Source organism: Colias eurytheme, chromosome 18 (assembly GCF_061535395.1).
Source record: "Colias eurytheme isolate Ceu_HAF_F1 chromosome 18, ilColEury1 Martin Lab GWU primary, whole genome shotgun sequence".
Lineage (NCBI taxonomy): Eukaryota > Metazoa > Arthropoda > Insecta > Lepidoptera > Pieridae > Colias > Colias eurytheme.
In genome coordinates this window covers 10,015,001-10,035,315 of record NC_142997.1, presented here as the reverse complement: position 1 = coordinate 10,035,315, position 20,315 = coordinate 10,015,001, and the positions used below count along the sequence as shown (strand labels likewise).

Below are 20,315 nucleotides of genomic sequence, written 5' to 3'. Positions count from 1 at the left end.
CTAGAAATTGTTTTATCCATGCAAAACATTTTTTTGTTTGTTGTTATAGCCACATCAGAAATATACCTATATGTATCAACTTTAAAAATTTCAACTCTTATAAAACTGTTTAAACTCTTAGGGTTCGAAATCCTAAAAACTAACCTCTGGCGGCACAAGGAACAAGAGTCCTCACAGCACCAGCTACTCTCGACTTCTAGTCTCTAGACGGGTAGGTACTTAGACCCGTTAAAAATTTTGTTTTAAATTAATTCTACCAGAGATTATATACAGAATTAATTATATATTAAATACGGAAAATCTTCTATAGTTATTGTTACTTTTAGAAATAATTGTGAATGTAGGACATATTTAAAATAAGTACGAAAACTTATCGCCGACAACATCGCATTTATCACATTCGAATATTAATAGATAGCTGAAACCTTTCACAATGTTTAATTGACAAAATATTAGATAAGATAAGATATTAGAATAGCACAGCTTGGTTAGGTACCTACTTCGTAATAATGCAAGTTATTTAAATAAGTTATAACTATAAAGTATACAATAATGATAAAATATGAGATTAAATTTTGTCAGTAAATTAAATCTAAAATAGTTATAAAATTCTCGTGTCGCCGTGTTTGTAGTAAAACCTCTGAAACGGCTTGACCGATTCTCCTGAATTTTTTTGTGCATAATGCATATCCGGTAGATCTGTGAATCGGACATTTATTTTTCATTTCCTAAGTGATAAGACAGAACAACGTTTACCGAATGCCGAGACAGCAAGTTTTATTATAATTTATATTATGTTGGTACGATTGATTTTTTGAATAAAACAAAATAATTAAAAAAGTTGCTCTACTTTTTTAATTATTTTGTTGAATGTTGATGTAAATGAATGTGGCGCAAGTACCTCCTCTTGCATGTACCAAGCTTGTACCAAGCATGTACCGTACCTATATTGTTATACATATTATACAGGGTGTCCCACTGTTGGTAGGTATACTAAGCTCAAAGGAGGTTATAGTTTTGCATACGCTGAGTACGTAAAAAATACTTATAAAATTCCAGACGCATTTTTTTTCATACAGATGAATTCTTAAAAGGCTTAATTGTTTAAACACAACCCAAAAAAGTACCTATTTTACTACCAAAAAATTCTAAACGGTTACCAGAATGGATAAATGGTCACCAAATTACGTTTCCTGAAATATTTTTAAATAAAACCATTTTTCGTATTATTGACTACCCAAAAAATATATGGACGCCTTTAAAATACACTTTAGACCAAATATTATAGTATATTGTCACTACTCAGATGTTACCAATTATGTAATACCATGACTTCTAATTTGGTCATTATTGTTAGGCTAAAACAAGCTAACGATCACTAAAATATTTCCCAAATACCAATTAATATACTGGGGTTCCCAAACGTACGTCGCTTATTTATTGTTATCTGGAAATCGCTTAATTGAGGTCAATAGTGGTGTAGTAAACAAACGTCACTTGTTTTGACAATAGTGCTAAAAAGTAAAAATCTAATAAATCCAGAAGAAGACGGTTGCGAGGCGACGGAGCCCCGCGGGGCTCCTATTTTTGTGTAGTTAAAAAAAAATTTGCCATCAGCACGTGAGCTATCGCTTAAGATTTTTTTCATAGACAAAATGCTCATATTAGAGAAGCGGTATATGCGGGCTGCGCTAAGCTAGAGAAGAAAACGTGGATTTTCAGGAAAAATTTAGCAAAAAAATTTTGACGTAATTTTGTTGTTTAAGTATTTTTTACGTGATCAGTGTATGCAAGACTACAAGTTCCTTCGCGCTTAGTACCTATACCAACACCCTGTATAAAAACGGAGAACAGGGTAATTTACTAATAGTTGTATACGTAGTATATTATTATTAGTCTGTGCTAATAGGTAAATTATCTAAGATCAACTTAATGATCTGAGTAAATTATCAATAAATATTACAAAATTCCTATATAAGATGTTTTTATTTTTTAACAAAAACTATGTAAAAAATTAAAGCGATTATCCCAAATCAACAAAGATACGCTTGACAGTTTGTCCGTGACGCGGCTGATTGTGCTAAACACAAAAGCATGTATATTTGTGTCGGTGCCAGCCAGCGCCGTTCAGTCGACAACATAGCACACGTTCAATCACATTGTCCTACTGAAAATAAATTAAAACAGTGTGTCTTGTGCTTTTAATCCTAAAAAAAAGAAAAGTGAAATTTGACAGTGATTTTCCCGCGCTTTTTGACAATTGACAATCGATGCGAGTTCCCGCGTTTGCGTTTGGAATCCAAGCGGTATGATGATCCAAAAATCATGAAATTCTGTTACTTTTATAGCGCATTATGTGTATTTAATGCAAAATTGAACACAAGGCCGGCTCTTATTTACTGAAATGAACGTAATGACGCAATTAACTGTATCTAAGAATAGATCTAGGAGCTATGTACTTATAAAATGTACCTTCAATAGTTAAGTAGGTACGTTATATAACCGCAAATTCTTAAATTGTGATTTATATCCATATCAAGGGATTAGTTAGCGTTGATTGCAATATAATATCTCAATTGATTGGCAGGTACCTATTCAATTTTTTTGTACCTAATTGTTTACTTACCTACATTATTATTGTTATAAAGCGTTACTTATGGGATACCAATAGATTTTTATAAACATGAAATCATTTTGTTTTATAGTCTTAATCATTTTTCGTTTGTTTTCTACATGAAAACCTTAAATAATTGTTGCGAAAATTAGTCATACTCATGATTGCACTGCTGATAAAATTTCAGTTCTTCGAAACAATATTAAAATAGAACTAAATGTGATGAAATTACGATTCATTTTTCATAATTTTATACCGCTAATAAAACATGAATATAATACATATAAAACTAATACATATAGGTAACTAAAACTGAAAACATTACGTATTATTCAAATGGAAAATTTGGAAGTAAGTTTTTCACAAACAAAAAAACAAAATTAATGTTTCTTTCTGTGAAATATATGTTTTAAAAACAACAATAAATGTGAATAAACCCAATTCAATTAATTTATGCTTATGGCTATGCTATACATAGGTATTTATTGTAGGTATGCGGGTATGGCGGGAATATTCTTTATTATATTCTGTGTTAATAATTACGAATTGATCAATGAAAATTAGTAAGTTCTTAAAATCATTAAGGCACAATAAATGTTCTTTTAGTCAATAAATAAAATATGTATACCTAGACATCGCAAGTTTTAACTTTTAATAAAAAGAAATGTTCAGAAAATGTAGCAAATTTTGGTATATTCAAGAAGCGTCAATTCACAGCTTCTGAAGTCTAGAACTTTTTTATAAATGGTCTTATTAGGTGATACATAAGCTATGTTACAGAATTAAATATCAATATGATATCTATCAACACCCGAAAAACATTCAATTTCATCCATCTAAGAATGTAATACGCAATCGTATGGAAAGTGGAAGGTCTTTGACACACGTACATTTGAGCTTCTCGTGGGAGTTTGGCAATCGTGAAATACAGAAATAGTTTTCACGACGTTCCGATATATCTTACTTATCATCTAAATTCATGCCAGGTGTTTGTTGTTTTGATTTTAATGCGGTTTAATTGTTTTGCACGCCTCATAAGCGAAGCGTTGAGGTGGGTACTACTTAGTGTCCGACCGAACTTTCGGTTTCGGTTTCGGTTTCGGCCGAGTTTCGGCCAAAAATCAAGTTTCGGCCGCAGTTTCGGTTTCGGCCAAAATCGGCCGAAACTTTTGCCGAAACCGAAACTTATTTCACAAGTTCAGTGAACTTAGTTCACACACGTTCACGCTCGCCTAACTTCGTTTTCCTCGGCAACGCTTTGACGGACGCTGGTTGGTTGACCCACGCTGGTGGAAACAATTTTTGATTATATATCGACGATGAAGTATCAATACCTCCTAACTAACATTTTAGCGATTTTCGTTTTATAGCATTTTCGTACTTAAAATAGAGTAATACATAGGCCCATAAAGGTCATTTCTCTGTAAACAGTCAATTTGAGCAAATATTAAAGTGTAGCAATACCTTATAACAAAAGTTGCGTCATTTTTGCTGGCAATATATTCTAACTACACCCTGAAGCGTCCGCTCTATGTTTTTAAGCACGCTTTCCTTGGGCTCATTTACAGTTTATTCCTGGGTTAAGAGTTTGGCATGCTTTCAAACCAAGAAGAAAGTATTCTAACACGTGCTTCTCCATCAAACTCAACAAACCATCGAAAAATTGCCATTCTTGATGAGTTTCTTGATGCTTTTCCAAAACTACCATCGCATTATGCGCGTAAAGATACCAACAAATTGTTCGTAGAGTCAATTAAATTACTAAGCATTGTACATGTTACTGGTTTGACGAAACAGCTGCTGACCTGACGTCTAGCACTTTTGTTTCGTTTGTAATTAGTTACCTGGAAAAGCATTGTGTTAGCCAACAGATGCCTATTATTATATTTTCTGACGGATGCACTTACCAAAATCGCAACGCAGTTATGTCGAACACACTATTATATTTTAGTAAAAAGTATAATATTACTATAACTCAAAAGTTTTTAGAACCCAGTCACACGCAAATGGAATGCGATTCAGTTCATAGCACCATTGAACGCCAACTTATAATAATATACGGGCATTTCTCCTCAACTCGAGGTCAAGCGCCTATTTTGCGTGAGAGAGGGAGGTGGGGGAAACCAGCTAAAGCTGAAACCACCCGAGCACATGAAGTCAAGCAGCTTGTGAGGGCTGCCGAAGGCATCAGGGAGGGACCCGGGAGACCCCAGGTGTCTTGCCCTGTACTCCGCAACCCCCGTACATTCCATCATGACGTGGGCTGCCGTTTCCTCAGTCGCCATGCATGCTCTGCATAGCGGACTGTCTGTGATCCCTAAATTAAAGAGATGTTTGTTGAAGGGGCCGTACCCTGTGAGGGTCCATGTTATTACACGTAGTTGCACTCTGCGTAGGTTGAGCATCGGACGTGCAAGTCTAGAGTCAATGTTTGGTAGGGCTTCTCTGGCATGCTTGCAGTCAGATCTGCTTGAACATTCTGCTTTTTGTGCAGTGCTAGTGAGCTGGGTAATCATCAGCCGGATCCAGCTTGCAGGTAGCGGTATAATTGGAAAAGGTCCCATGACCGGTGTTTCAGATGCCCTTCTGGCTAATATGTCAGCAGCATCGTTTCCTCATGAGTTACTGTGTCCTTTTATTCATTGTAGTACTAGGGACTTTCCCAGATCACAAACCCTAGTTAGGGCTAGGTGACACTAGAATTAACCCTGAAGTGATTTCATGGCTTTTGATTGCCATGAGTGCTGCTTTGCTATCCTATACTTTGCATATGATAGGATCCGAATCGAAAAGTTTTTAAATTCCTTTTGATTATGGCTAAAGCTGCAAGTAGAAGTTCTAGGCATTCAGCCTGAAATACTGTATTACGGGGTCCCAAGGGGTGCGAGATGTTAATGTTTAGGTCCTCAGAGAAGCACCCGTGCCATATTCAGTCTTGGACCCGTCCGTGAAGACGAGTAAATCTTCGACGATGTTGTGCTCTGACGTGTGTTCACGTAGTATCTTATATTTCTTGACTTGAACGCCAACTTAAGAACAAAGAAATTTACGTTCCAAGTGATTATGCCACTATAACCAAAGCAGCAAGAACATCTCGTCCATATGAAGTTGAACAAATTGAAATAATGTTTTATATTAAAACCACTATCTTCGAGCATAATCACGTGTAGTGACAGGATTTTAAATCAACATTTTACTATTATTGATACAAAAACCTAATATTAAATAAAAAAATGTTGTAATCTTTAGAACAATTTCTTCTAAGTATATTGGCAATAACTTGTATCTAAAAAATACGGCTTCCTGTTTAAATACAATTACAAGCAATATCTAATATCTGCATGTTTTTTTAAAAAGCTGTGAAGTTACATTTTATAAATGATTCCATGATATCTAATATCCTTTGATAATGAACGTAAGCTAAAATAATAATTAAAAACGGTAACGAAAAAGAAATAAAACGTTTTTTTTATCTACTGAAAAATGTAGTTTTTGTAGTTAGCATATATTGACACTTCATCGTCGATATGTTGAGATTGGAACTGGGTGTAATAGTAATTAATAATTATTATTTTTATATTAGAGGTACCTAAAAGAGACTGATTATTCTTCTAAGTACAAATACCAATCCAAAGTATTGAAGTATTTAAAGTAACAGTAACAGTTACTGATTTGATTTAGATGACTGATTAATTTACTGAGAACTTAATTTGAAAAAATAATAAAAATAAAAATTGTTATTATTAATATTTTAAAAATATTATTTTTTATTTTATATGAAATAAATGATAACAACAAATTTAATAAGTACCTATATGCCTTAATTAGGGCATGAAATGAAAACACAGTAGTGTTTTCATTTCATGCCCTAATTAAGGCAAAATAATAGGTAAAATGCACCAAAGTTCAGTATTTTTAGAAATTTCATACTTGACCACGTGAGTTTCGGTTTCGGTTTCGGTTTCGGCCGAAACTGAAGCCACGGCCGAACATTCGGTTTCGGTTTCGGTTTCGGCCTGGAAACCAGTTTCGGTCGGACACTAGTACTACTGTCACTTCGCGCAAAACATCTGATTTTTCAAACTTAAAATGTCTTTATGTATCATACATTGCACTTGTAAGATAATACATACATACACACACATATTAAGAAGAAACACTATTTTTAACGTTCATGATATTTTTGATGTCATTTTTGTTATTTAAACTAGTTAAAAAACAGTTTAAAAAAGTTCTGTCTTGGACGTCCGTGTGTCTGTATGTGCGGATCCTTTTTCTTGTTAACACGATAGCGACCGAAATACTTTACTAATCGAGTCTTTTTTTTTCTCTTACGCTTGAGTATGCTCAGGAATAGAACCCTTTCATTTTTCAGGGTCTGATTCGATGTGGTTTAATTGTTATTAAATAAACAAAAATAATAATTAATAAATATTTATTAAAAAAAAATTATGAGGCGTGCACTTTTGGATTTTCCAAATTATATTTATTATTTTACATTATTGCCATTTTCCGAATGTGGTCTATTATTAGGTTATGGTAGTATTTGGTTGTGTTGATTGGCAATCATTTGTTACAGTGATAATAATAAATACTTAAGTATTTTTTATTTAGCTTTTTCTTGTAAAATGACATTGTGACTATCTGCCTAATCTACAATGTTTAATTTTGTGAGAAATAATATATAAAGAGCTTTTTTTTATCCCTTTGCCATATCCAAGCAAACACGTCCAAACAAAACCTTGAACTCACAATAACGCAAGGCAGTCGAAATTTCCTAGAAAAATGATCACGTTTTCTTTCGATAGTTCCATCATCATAAACGCTTTATAAGTAGATGAATCAAATGCAAATTGGCAAAATTATATTGCAATTTGAGTCATTCAAAAGATCCGCATGAGCTAAATTAGTTGCAACTAGGTAAGCTTCAGTCGTGCTAGCATTGACAAAACATCGAATGCGTGAACCATTGCTCTAGTTGGCACGAGACACAGATTATAAATCAAATAGATAAATGGCAAACTTTTCAGTGTTGCTCCTTTGTCAACTTGTAGGCAGGTAATTTATAATTACAAGCGTTAGCTAAGCTACTAGTTATTATTCTGTGCTAGCGTGTGCTTCTATCACGTGAAAATCACGTTGTTTTTGAGTTGTGTGTTGTAGCATACTTTTGCTCAAACTTTTCCATCAACTGAAAAGTTATTTTTACGAAATCAGTGAAGCGTGTGCTAGCGTTTTACTTTAGGTACTGTATCTATATGAATATGTATTCAAATCCATTGAACTGTTCAGCTGTGAGAACATAACAGACATGCAAATCAAATTATTTCCACATTAAATAATATTTGGATAACCTCGTAACGCCCAGGCTATTTTTACCAAACATTGGCTTGCAGCCCAAGTACCTTTTAAAAGGTTCACATGGTGCGGACCCGGAGGTGATGAAATCTAAAAAAAGTGCCTTATTATTTCCGTATGAGCGTGGGATTTTTTCTGCATGTAAATGTATGTCAGTGGAAGGTTTTGAGACACTAAATAACCCCAAATTCGTTATTCTTTATTTAGGCATATGGGCTTTAATGTATTACAAAACCCGATTTCGCAAAATTCGTATTTTTTAAATTATTGATTAGCGGTAGACAATATAGGGTTTATTTTATATTACAAAAAACAATGAACATAAATATTTGGATTAATACATGTCTTCCAAAATTTTAATGACCAAAAAGATATCTCACACTAACAATCTGAGAAAAAAATATCAATTTTTGAACAATATGATCATTATTTTCTGTACTTATTATTTTTAAAGGCTAGTTTATCACGTGTTTTAGGATTTCTATCAGAAGAAATCCACTTCCAACAGATGACAGAAGCAAAAATTAGCAAGTTTCTCAATTGGACCCAAAAACACTATATAATAGCAACCCATATACCTTTTAAAATCAGAATGATAGTAGGTAAATTGATATATTTCTATAGAAATTTTAAATAATTTCGCAAATAAGAGTTGGTTTTTAATAAAAAAATATTATTTTCAGATTCTTCAGAACTGGAAGAGCTTTCTTGGTTTTGGTTTATATGTTGTAATCCTCATCTCCAAATAGTTCATACTCTTCTATATCTGACTGATTTAATACTTCTAAAGCTTCTTCGGTTTGCTCATCTCTCATTGGGTTACCTGAAAAGGATAGGTACTAAAATATTCTGTAACAGACTAAATAATTTACTTTATATTATGAAGGAGAAAACGGTCTAAATCATAAGTTTCAAAGGCAAATCAAATTGATTAGTGGTTTATTCCCTTATACCTTTTAAAATCCAATAATATGTTAATACTCTTATACCTTCTAAAAGGTATCCAGATTTTACGAGGTTATTTTACACGCATATTCTTTATTTTCGCGTAAATCTAAATGTAATTATAATATTTACTTATTTGTCAACAAGCAGAGTAAGATACTCTCAGTTAAAAACCTAAGATTGCATCAATAATCATGGATTGAACTTACCACGTCCTCTAGTCAGTCAAGATGGCCAGACTTTTCGCCGGAAATTACATATATTTTATTTTTCTATTGGCACTATTGCTTAACCATAGACAAAAACATACTTTCCAGTAGCCGGATAAAAAACAGTAATTAGATTTGGCGCGTAATTTAAAATGTTACGGCGTTTTCAAATCAGATACTGTCAGATACCTTTAAAAAGGTACCGTGGGCGTTTATGTCATAAAGTTGGATAACAGCTTGGGCCGGTACCACTATCGAGCTGCATGCCTTTTAATAGGTATCTGGGCGTTACGAGGCGTTACATTATTAGAAATGTTAAATTTTTAGGCCTTTTCGTGTTTTTCACAGAGGTCGCATAACAGTTTTATATTTTATCTCCTAAATTCCTACTGAAAATATAATAAAAGATAATTTGTAACACATGTTGTAACAAATGTAAGTAGGCATCTACAACATTTTTTACACCACTTAAAGATATTTTAGTCTTGAACCAAGAAAAAAACCGCAAATATAAAGAACTAATGTCCCTGTAGTCTAGCCAAGCCAAATATTTTCATTTTTAATAAATATCGTTTGATGGAGATTTATCTTAATAAAATAGTTAGCACCTCGTCTAGATTCACAAGAAATAGTTAGGTGTATTTCTGGATATAAGTGTAAATAGTAAATAGGCCATTTTAGTTTAGAGTGCGTAATATGCTGAATAATGCAACAGATTAAAAATATCTGTTTTGTTGGATTTCTTGTGGCTTATCCCCGATTTGGCCGGGTAAAAGTGGTTAACAATTTTTTTTCAAATCGATAGTCCTTTTTGAATTTATTCGAATCATACAAAGTAAAAATCTTTACTGTTCATAATATAAATTTTCACCAACCGGTTAGTTATTCTATTACTAGCATAATATGTAAGTAATCATTTTATTTAGTTACTAGTGGTCCGCCCCGGCTTCGCCCGTGGTACATATTTACGTTTTATCTACATAAGAACCATCCTCGTACTTCAATGAATATAATAGAAAAGAATTATCGAAATTGGTTCAGCCGTTCACACGTGATGCCGTGACAACGCGAAACGGGTGCAGACCCGCCGCCTTTTTATAGCTCCCGCCGCGAAGCGCGTCGAACGCGGCAACTGATACACAAAAATAATCCTTATGGCATGATTCTGTATTCTCGCGCGATGACTTATAGCGTATTTCATGTATAACTTTGGTGTTTCTACACCGATTTACATGATTCTTTTACAATAACCTGCCCAGGAGTATGAAGAATAATTGTGCCAAATTTGGTTAAAATCCGTCGTGTAGTTTTTGTTTCTATAACGAATATACAGACAGACAGACAGACAGGCAGACAGACAGACAGACAAAAATTTTACTGATTGCATTTTTGGCATCAGTAGCGATCCCTTATCACCCCTTCATAGTTTTTTTTAAATATATTTCATGTACAGAATTGGCCTCTCTACAGATTTATTATAAGTATAGATGTGTCTATGAATGTAAATTAAAAGAAAACATTATTTGAAGTAAGTTCATATCATACATCATAATATTATTATTGTTTTTAAATTTTTTTCACATTACATACGCTCTGTTTAGATTGAGTCTACACCTGGGTTTTGTACTTTTGTATAAAAATAAAACAATCCAGCTGAGTAATCCAGCATCAATTCAAATAAATCCAGTAGAGAGTATAATTTTAATCTCATATTTTCACGATATAAATATTTAAAATATAATATGTATTTGAAATTACGTGATGTTTAAAAATTCTCTCAACTATAGTTAGGTATATCATATTTTCATTTGTTGATAGCAATTACAAATTCAAATTTTAATTTGGAATACTTTTAAAAAAGGAAACTTCAAACGGACCGGTAATTTATTTCGACAAAATTAATTAACTTCTGCCAACAAGACAAAACAATTGCACGCAAAAATAAAAACATTGATGTCTCGGTAACTCAAATAAAACGCTTACTTATAGCTGTTTTTTATTTTAATGTTCGTTGAACGACCGGGAGTTATTTATTGAAAATAAACAATGACGCACGTGTGTTCGTGTTTTGATTTTTAAATCAAAATGGCGCTGTTATTGTGGAAACTGGTAACTTTGGTTGCGTTTACTTAACATTTTTGGAGGAACCCTTGACAAAAATTGTGGCGACCGGTTTTTCTAAAGGAAAATGAAAATTTTAATAAAAAATTATAAATTTGAATATGGAATTTGGAATAATATAATTTTTTGAAACTCGCTTCGATTGTCAATTGCCGTTTTTGGTTACGTAATTAATTTTTTCGGTTACTTTTAAGATAAATTCAGGATTAGCTAAATCAAACTAAATGAACTAATGTGCTGTGAGACAAAGTGTTAAAATGTCCTCAAGAGGCTTGCAAGATGGGTCAAGATCACCTATGATCATCACCGACTCATTCTTCGATGATGGTGGTAAGTTTAAAAAAAAAAATATAAATTAAATAGAAAAAAATAAAAATGTCAAAAATTTCCTTCGAGCCGGATTTGAACCAGCGACCTATGGATGACAGTGATATACCTCTACAGTCCACCGCTCTACCAACTGAGCTATCGAAGGTGTGTAGGTTGGGGTGAAATTATGAATCGTATTCTAAAATGTTGTGTAACACTCCGGCCGTGGCCTTAAATGTAAATGCAACGGAACTGTAAAAGCCTAATTATAAATTTAATGATACTGGTATGCATTACAATGTCTAATTAAATTGCTATATCAATTTTAATGTATACCTAACGTCAGTCCAATGTTTTGTAATTTTTATTTTTATTTTGTATGCAATAATTATCTGGATAAGCATCACTTCATTTATACATCTATATACATCACTAGTTTAAATTATTATTTTTTTTAGTGTTAGTATTTTAGACGAAAATACCTAAAGGTGGATTCTTTTGCATATCTTATAGAATTCTTATACCTATACTATACCTAGGTTTTGTTTTTCCGTTGGTAAAACAAAAATGTCCCCTGGAAAGATACTGCAAAGATGAATAAAGAGCTTGTTGCTACGTTATAATCTTTTGTTTACATTCGACAGGTCACGGCTGAATATCGCGAGCTATGAATAGGGTTGTCAGTTGTCACCTTGACATTATGAAAAAAAAATGTTTTTTTTTTTAATAGTATATTTTGAATTTAATAAACAACTAATTAATAAGATAATTCGTCCTCATAATTGTCAAAATAGTTGATTTATCACAATCAATTTCTTTCTAGTTCTTATTTCTTATGGGGGTCATAAATCAATGTATTTTCCCATGTAATTTCTATGTATTTTTTCTTCATGGACTTTATCATACAACATTATTTAAGTTCAAGATAACGTTTCGTTCAAGTAGTAAATCTCATTTAATTGACATCCTTGCTTGTACACGCTGTAATAATCCAGATTTATACTCTTTACTTGGCAAACAAAGCAGACTAACTGGTTAAGTCACATTTTGTTATAAACGACTCGAGACCCCCTCACTTATGAGTGTTTTTTCATGTCAAAAGGTGGTATATATGGGGCTTTTAACTGGTACTGTATGTAAAATTTCGGCACAAATATAACATCTTAACTAATAGAAATGGTTATTCATTATCGGGAACCATGGGACAGGTAAACATTTTTTGTTTGTGATCTAATGTAATAAAGTTTTATGAGAATGTCTTTATCGCATTCATCGGGTTAACTATTACATTCCTTTTTAGGGTTCCGTAGCCAAAATGGCAAAAACGGAACCCTTATAGTTTCGTCATGTCCGTCTGTCCGTCTGTCCGTCTGTCCGTCTGTCACAGCCGATTTACTCGGAAACTATAAGTACTACAGTGATGAAATTTGATGGGAATATGTGTTGTATGAACCGCTACAAAAATATGACACTAAATAGTAAAAAAAAGAATTGGGGGTGGGGCCCCCCATACATGTAACTGAGGGATGAAATTTTTTTTTTCGATGTACATACCCGTGTGGGGTATCAATGGAAAGGTCTTTTAAAATGATATAAAGTTTTCTAAAAAACATTTTTCTTAAAGTGAACGGTTTTTGAGATATCAGCTCTCAAAGTCGTAAAAAGTATGTCCCCCCCCCTCTATTTTTATAACTACGGGGTATAAAATTCTAAAAAAAATAGAGGTGATGCATGCTAATTAACTCTTTCAACGATTTTTGGTTTGATCAAAGTATCTCTTATAGTTTTTGAGATAGGTTGATTTAACTGTAATTTATTATATTTGCTGCTACGGAACCCTTTGTGCGCGAGCCCGACTCGCACTTGGCCGGTTTATTCAATTTACTTATCGTTCTAGTGTAATTAAGTATGGGGTAAACGAGCAAGAGCATCCTATTTGGGAGTGTTAACAATTGTAAGATTGGAATAATAGGATGGGTGTGGTTTTTTTTGGCAAGGAGATAGACTTGCGTAACGAAAAAGTATACGGAACACGATATACGAAGGCTTCTTGGAGTAAATGTTGCTGATGTATTTATTAGTAACGGCATTTTAAAAACAAAATCTACATGCCTTTATACAAAGGGATTGGATATATTGGAAGTCGTACTTTGAACTCTTTTGAAGCATCAACGGAAGTGCATTGTAATGTGATAGATGGTAGATGACCCATATGATCATTGTACTATTGTTCAAAATGGTATAGAATTTTTGATTTGCACCATGCTAAGTCACATTGCGTACTTAAAACTCGTCAGTTGTCGACCCTATGTTACTAGTGGCCACGCAAAAATTCTTAACTCCAAACAGTAAACTGAAGTGACTCAGTTACTTTGCAATTCAGTCATTCGGTGAACGTCAAACAGTGCGGTCGAGTCGCGCGGTGTCGCGTCGCGTGGCATGTCAAAACGTAATGAGATGACATAATTAAGTATTTGGTTACTCGATGTAGTGAAAGTAATCGGGTTTTCTCACACCATATGCTAGTTTTGTATTTTGATAGTTGTGACGTTGGTTGTTATTACAATCGATGACGTGCACTTGAAGGAAAATACAACTTTGTTTTAATGGAATAATTATTCAATAATTCAAAGTGTGACAGAGAGGGTCCATGCATTTTATTGATATGAAAAGGATAGTAAGCTGTTTTGTAATTATGTCAACAGAAAAATGTGGTAGTTGATAACGAAGCTTTAACGTGTCGGTTATCCATATTGTAACAAAAGTACCAATCTAGGGTTATGACTTATGTCAAACTTAGGTTCCCAAAAACAGCGGAGGCTTAATGCTTGTATACTTTAAGTTAAATAGAGTCCAACAGATGATAACTACACTCCTTTTGATGCGATCGAGTAAAGACTTAACTACAACTAAGACTGTATTTGTACGACAAAGATTTGAATTTTTTTAATAAAAGCGTAACCTATTTCCTATGATTAGGTATACCTACGTAGTACATACTCGTGGAGTCGTGGAAAATATTTACGGGCTTTATGCTATGAATATTTTACGCTGCTGTACGATGCACGTCGTACTAAAGAAAAACTCGTGGACTTATTCTACTACGTGGACTAATTCTGAATATTTGAAATATTATATACTACTTCACGCCCATGTGTTGTGATAAATGATTATTTTTTATTCGAAAACAGAATTATTGTTTCGTCAGATTTAATAATGTTTGTAATACACCGTTGTTCGACTGACCGCTTATCATTTTGATAACCTTTGTATGATATAATATTGCGTCATTATGTCATATTTTATTTGTATTATTATATAATATTTTGACAATCTTGGAAATAATAAATTGCAAAAGCTTACGCTTATCTCTGAGGTCCTATCTATCTCATAGCTAAATTAAATAAAAAAATGTTGATGTAGGTTTTAGAGAATACAGAAGATTATGATAATTTAATTTAAATATCAGATGATTTACTAGAATCGCTATATAGCTATATATTATTACTATGGCATTGGATTTTTTGATATTCACTCATTGGTAGCTTAATTTTTTTTAACTATCAAACATAATATGTACACAAGTTTACACCACAAAATATTAATTTATGAAATAGAATATTTATTTATATATTTTGCATTATTTAATTCATATTTGTCGAAAGTAACGGTTGACAACCCTGATCGTATAACATTCTTCAAAAGAATAAAATGCCATTTAATTTAATTTTTGGTATAATTAGTTAATGTTGGGTGTGATATTTTACAATAGACAATATTATTTATTATTCTCTTGTGTCTGGAATCATATGAGTACCTATATGGCAATTAGGTATCGTAACATGAATAAAATAAAAAATACCTATGTAAATCTGAGTATTTAAAAAGATGGCCATTGGTAAAATCTCTAAGATTATATTCATATAAAATCAAGCAAGATTTTCACAGAAAAAGTGTAATTGTCTCTTGCACCAATCTTGGAATTTTTTATGAAATCATAATATGACTGATGAATCATCTTAGCATTTTCTTCTTTCCGGTATCTCTGCTGTTGCCTTCTTAGAAAAAGTAACCATAAAAATAAGTAACATTACATCAAGCTGCATAATTATTATAAGTCAGCTTTTATTGTGGACAGAAAATATCGTCTTAGTTATCCGAATAGGTAGAATAGGCGCTAAATGAAAATTGTTTCGTATAATATTTGTCATTCAATTCGCACGAATGTCAGAACGGATCTATTTTTATTGATATCCGTCTAGCCGTTAATTTATAACATGTGCGGAATTGACATAGATAAAGATGATGTGTTGAAGAGTTTATCTCTCATAAAATTATAGGTTTAAAACCTGAGATGTTTGTAATCTTGGTAATCATAGATGAGTAGATGAAAATTATTGTCAAAGAAGGTACCTACTGTTTGCAAGACAATTTAATATTAGCCTGGTGAAAACACGTAGAATTTTAACACATCCCTGAAATTAAACTTGTTTATAATTTCTTTTTTTTATTTAAAGCTAAACCTACTATAGCAGTATAGCTGATAACCTTTGCTTTAGTTTGAATATCAGACTAATGTAGAAATAATTTTAAATACTTACGTTAAAACTTAAAAGGTATAATATAATTACTAAGAGGCATGTGTGTTTGTTCAGAGTATGAAAGTTAAGTGCGTATAATGTGCGTATAGTGTTCACATACAAACGAAGGATATAATAGCCTAGAAAGTAGCTGTTAGAAAGTCGACATAGAACTTGTTATTCAAACGCTATGAATATTTGTTTAATATACGAATAAAAATAAATAATTTTAATAGTTAAACATGAAAGAATCATATAACTGGGGGTTGAATTTTTTTCAATTAGAAGTCACTAGATTTAAATCGTGTTAAAACATAAGGGTACTTTAGGAACTAAAACATATTGTTTAGATTTTAGGTAATTAATGTTATCAGCGTTCTGTGTCTTTCACTTCTTAATAACTTGTCGTAAGGAAGAAAGAGAAAATTAGTTTAAACTTAGGTTTTCAATGCACGATGGAAACTACAAAAAATTGAATTTGACCTGAATTACTTACCTAATTACATGAACGTGTTAATTTTATAATAGGATAATATATCACATAATTTTGTAACTTCAATTATACACAATAGGTCTCGTATAAGAATCCATAATTACAGGAAGCTACGGCAATTTGCACATTTTACAATACATTGTCAGATTTCCCAGGAATACTTACTTTAACATTTTTAATTAGATGAATTTTAAATGTAAAAATCTATGTTGCTCATATAAATATAAATTTATAAAGACAATTGCTTATATAATTTTGTGGATAATTAACTCGTTCCAATATCAATTACCGTAGTATTGTAGAACCCAACCCAGTGCATAATAGACGCGCCCTGTTCATAAATTTTCTAATTTTACCGAGCACGTTGCTTTGCTATTGATCGTTATTGACATAGACGAACTTTTCCACTCGAATCGCGAATGGGCACGTGCGAACTTATAACTATTTAGCCAAATTTGTGCTGTAGAATATACACATATATATATTTAGTTTTAGAGTATGTATGTACATCTTACTATTTTAACAGTATTACCACAGAATAATAACTAGTAGCTAGCTAGTATTACTTACGTATGACGTAGTAACTTTTTACTAATCTGTGATAGTAGACGTAGTATATTATTATTAGTCTGTGATAGTAGAGTTTTTTGTTCTGTGGTAGGTATTACACTTAAATATTCAGTAATTTTTTTGGGATACGAATTTTTGTATATTTTGTGGATTTACCCTTGCTGATAAACTTTAAGTATAGAGATTTCTTCTTATTACATTTGGTGATGACACAGACCACAAGAATGATGATGACTTTTAATCTAGTGTTTTCATTTTCATAAAGCAAAGAGAAGTAATTATTATCGTTTGTTATATACATATATAGATACGGTTTTTATTTAGGAAGTGTACGAGACGCTTTTAGGTTCTCATGTTGACCGATTTAGTCATTCTCAAACTTGACCTAGTTTCAGCAGAAGTGCTACTTGCTAATGTCTTTTAAATTATTAAATAGGATGAAAATGATTAATTATTAATTTTATAACTCGTATTGAATAAATTAAAATATACTTTAGTATACGTAGGTATAAAATTAGCAATTCATAAAACGTTTTAATATGAATAAAATATGTATGCAAATTGATGTATGGACCCTATTTGTGCACTGCCATATTTATAGATTGTAATTCATTTATAATGATTAAATGCGAAATAATATCAAAAAAGGTTCTGATAAATAAAATAAAATAATTGTTAAAGTAAAAACCATAAAACTATTTTTCCTTACACAAATTTATTAAAAAACAGATAACTTTTTGAATTATCACGTTTAGCGAACACAAAATTCCAGTGTATGACAATTCAATATGTAAAAAACAATTGTTAGTTGTGTGCAAATAGTGTGTTGCACTTATAAGGTAGTGTGAAGTGATAACTCGAAGATGTACAGCTTCGACAAGGATCTGTGGCACGTGCGCGGGAGATCACGGTCAGGGACCGGGGAACAGACGCCGGAAAACCGTAAATATATCACCTATTTGTTTTTGAAGTGATACTTCTTTAGGCGCGTTGAGAGTTAAATTTCAAAGTCGCTTCATGGCAATATCGTCACGTCCTTGAAACTGGCCAAAGAAGTTTCACTTCTGACAAGTGTGCTCGGCACACACGCTCTTTTTAAATATTTGCTTCAGTTATGCTAGCCAATCGGAGATAGTAGCACAATAGAAGCCCAATTGTTTAATGATTGTATGATTCAGGCTGGGCACATGGAGTTAGTAACCAAAGGTCGCGAAATTTTCAGCGAATCGCAACGGAAATAAGACGTTAGACGACTATAAATCATTGGTTTATCTATTTTTATTTAATAACAGGATGTAGTGTACGTAATTTGGTGTTTACGCTGAAATAAAAAATGTATGTAATGATCATTAGTTCGATAATTTATATAACTTTTGGTCTTCATTCCGTCTAGCCCCCTTTCACGTTTATTGTCTTACAAACGAACCAGCGTCTGCCAAACAAGGGTGACCTTTTATTCGTGATGCTCTGAAAACTTTCAATTGATACTACACTATCACGTCGCTTCTTTTCATTTCTGTTCAATGAACGATTTATAAAAATGCATATTGCGTATCTGTTTTTAAATAACAGCCGAAGTTTTATAGGTAAAAAAAGTTAAAAACGTTTCTCTCACAGTTCGGAGATGAAATTAATTTTTCAATTGTAGCCTAGGTAAGAACATGGTAAGAACCTAGTAATTGTTTGTAAATTAATAAATACATACCTAGTTATAAAGTTTGACGGAATTTAGCAAATTAGTTTACTATTAGAGGTCAAAATATGTAGGTATGTGGTGTAATTTTTCTTACTTATACAGAATATTTAAATTTTTCAGGTGTAAGATTATTTAAAATTATTGAAAATCTGTGCCTGTCGCGAGCGCAGTCGCGAGCGACAGGCACAGATTTTCACACAGAGATTTTCACACAGAGATTTTCACACAGAGATTTTCACACAGAGATTTTCACACAGAGATTTTCACACAGAGATTTTCACACAGAGATTTTCACACAGAGATTTTCACACAGAGATTTTCACACAGAGATTTTCACACAGAGATTTTCACACAGAGATTTTCACACAGAGATTTTCACACAGAGATTTTCACACAGAGATTTTCACACAGAGATTTTCACACAGAGATTTTCACACTGAGATTTTCACACAGAGATTTTCACACAGAGATTTTCACACAGAGATTTTCACACAGAGATTTTCACACAGAGATTTTCACACAGAGATTTTCACACAGAGATTTTCACACAGAGATTTTCACACAGAGATTTTCACACAGCGATTTTCACACAGATATTTTTTACAGAGAGATTTTCACAGAGAGATTTTCACAGAGAGATTTTCACAGAGAGATTTTCACAGAGAGATGTTCACACAGAGATGTTCACACAGAGATGTTCACACAGAGATTTTCACGCAGAGATTTTCACCCAGAGATTTTCACGCAGAGATTTTCACGCAGAAATTTCACACAGAGATTTTCACACAGAGATTTTCAAACAGATATTTTCATACAGAGATTTTCACGCAGAGATTTTCACACAGAGATTTTCACACATAGATTTTCACAACAAGGTTATGGCCAAGTTATGGCATATGAAATGTCCTCGAAAGATATCGTGTTATAGCCTATAGGTAGTGAGTGTACCTAGTTAGTTTTTATTAATATAAGTAATTAAATTACGTCGGCTTTGGATAATCTTCGGTTTACGGATCGCGTTGAGCGTTGAGTGCTAAATTTAATTACTTCTGCGAATATTCGTTACTAGCTTCCGCCCGCGACTCCGTCCATGCGGATGTCGGTCTTCGCGTGGATGCTTTATTTTTCCATTAACTCTGACAATGACATCTTATTAATATCTATTGGACCCAAATACGGCTAGGCCTATAATAATACGCAACTTGTGTTTTAGCGGTTCTACAGAACAACGTCTATGGATAAAACTGAAAAATTATGATTAATTTTTTTTCTACGTATTTTTCCAAGATAAAAAGTATCCTATTTTACGCCCAGGATAATAAGGTATAATGATACCAAGTTTCATCGAAATCGAACCGTTAGTTTTCACGTGATGTCTTCACATACAGACAGACAGACAGACAGACAAAATTTTTTTTAA

General features: G+C 32.6%; 1 protein-coding gene, 1 long non-coding RNA gene and 1 other non-coding gene across 14 annotated transcripts in view; 1 reads left to right on the top strand and 2 right to left on the bottom strand.

The window, feature by feature from the left end:
* Window positions 1-20,315, top strand: part of LOC149900895 (AMP deaminase 2-like) — a 40,853-nt gene that overhangs the window by 3,212 nt on the left and 17,326 nt on the right. The window contains exons 1-2 of one of the 12 annotated variants that reach the window (XM_090112076.1): window positions 13,919-14,005; window positions 17,929-18,141. The exons of 3 other annotated variants lie outside the window; for them this stretch is intronic. In XM_090112076.1, coding sequence (XP_089968202.1) covers window positions 18,063-18,141 — 79 coding nt within the window. In that variant the 5' untranslated portion in view covers window positions 13,919-14,005; window positions 17,929-18,062. Of the gene's footprint in view, window positions 1-11,469; window positions 11,578-13,918; window positions 14,053-17,847; window positions 18,142-20,315 lie in introns of those variants that run through there. 8 more of the 12 variants (XM_090112080.1, XM_090112078.1, XM_090112075.1 and 5 more) reach the window with 8 other exon arrangements.
* Window positions 7,961-9,415, bottom strand: LOC149900897 (uncharacterized). The gene is made up of 3 exons (XR_016457765.1): window positions 9,127-9,415; window positions 8,551-8,795; window positions 7,961-8,062 (listed from the first exon to the last, which is right to left on the bottom strand). It is a non-coding gene; the product is annotated as an uncharacterized LOC149900897 (long non-coding RNA).
* Window positions 11,635-11,722, bottom strand: TRNAY-GUA (transfer RNA tyrosine (anticodon GUA)). The gene is given in 2 exon segments: window positions 11,635-11,670; window positions 11,686-11,722. It is a non-coding gene; the product is annotated as a tRNA-Tyr (tRNA).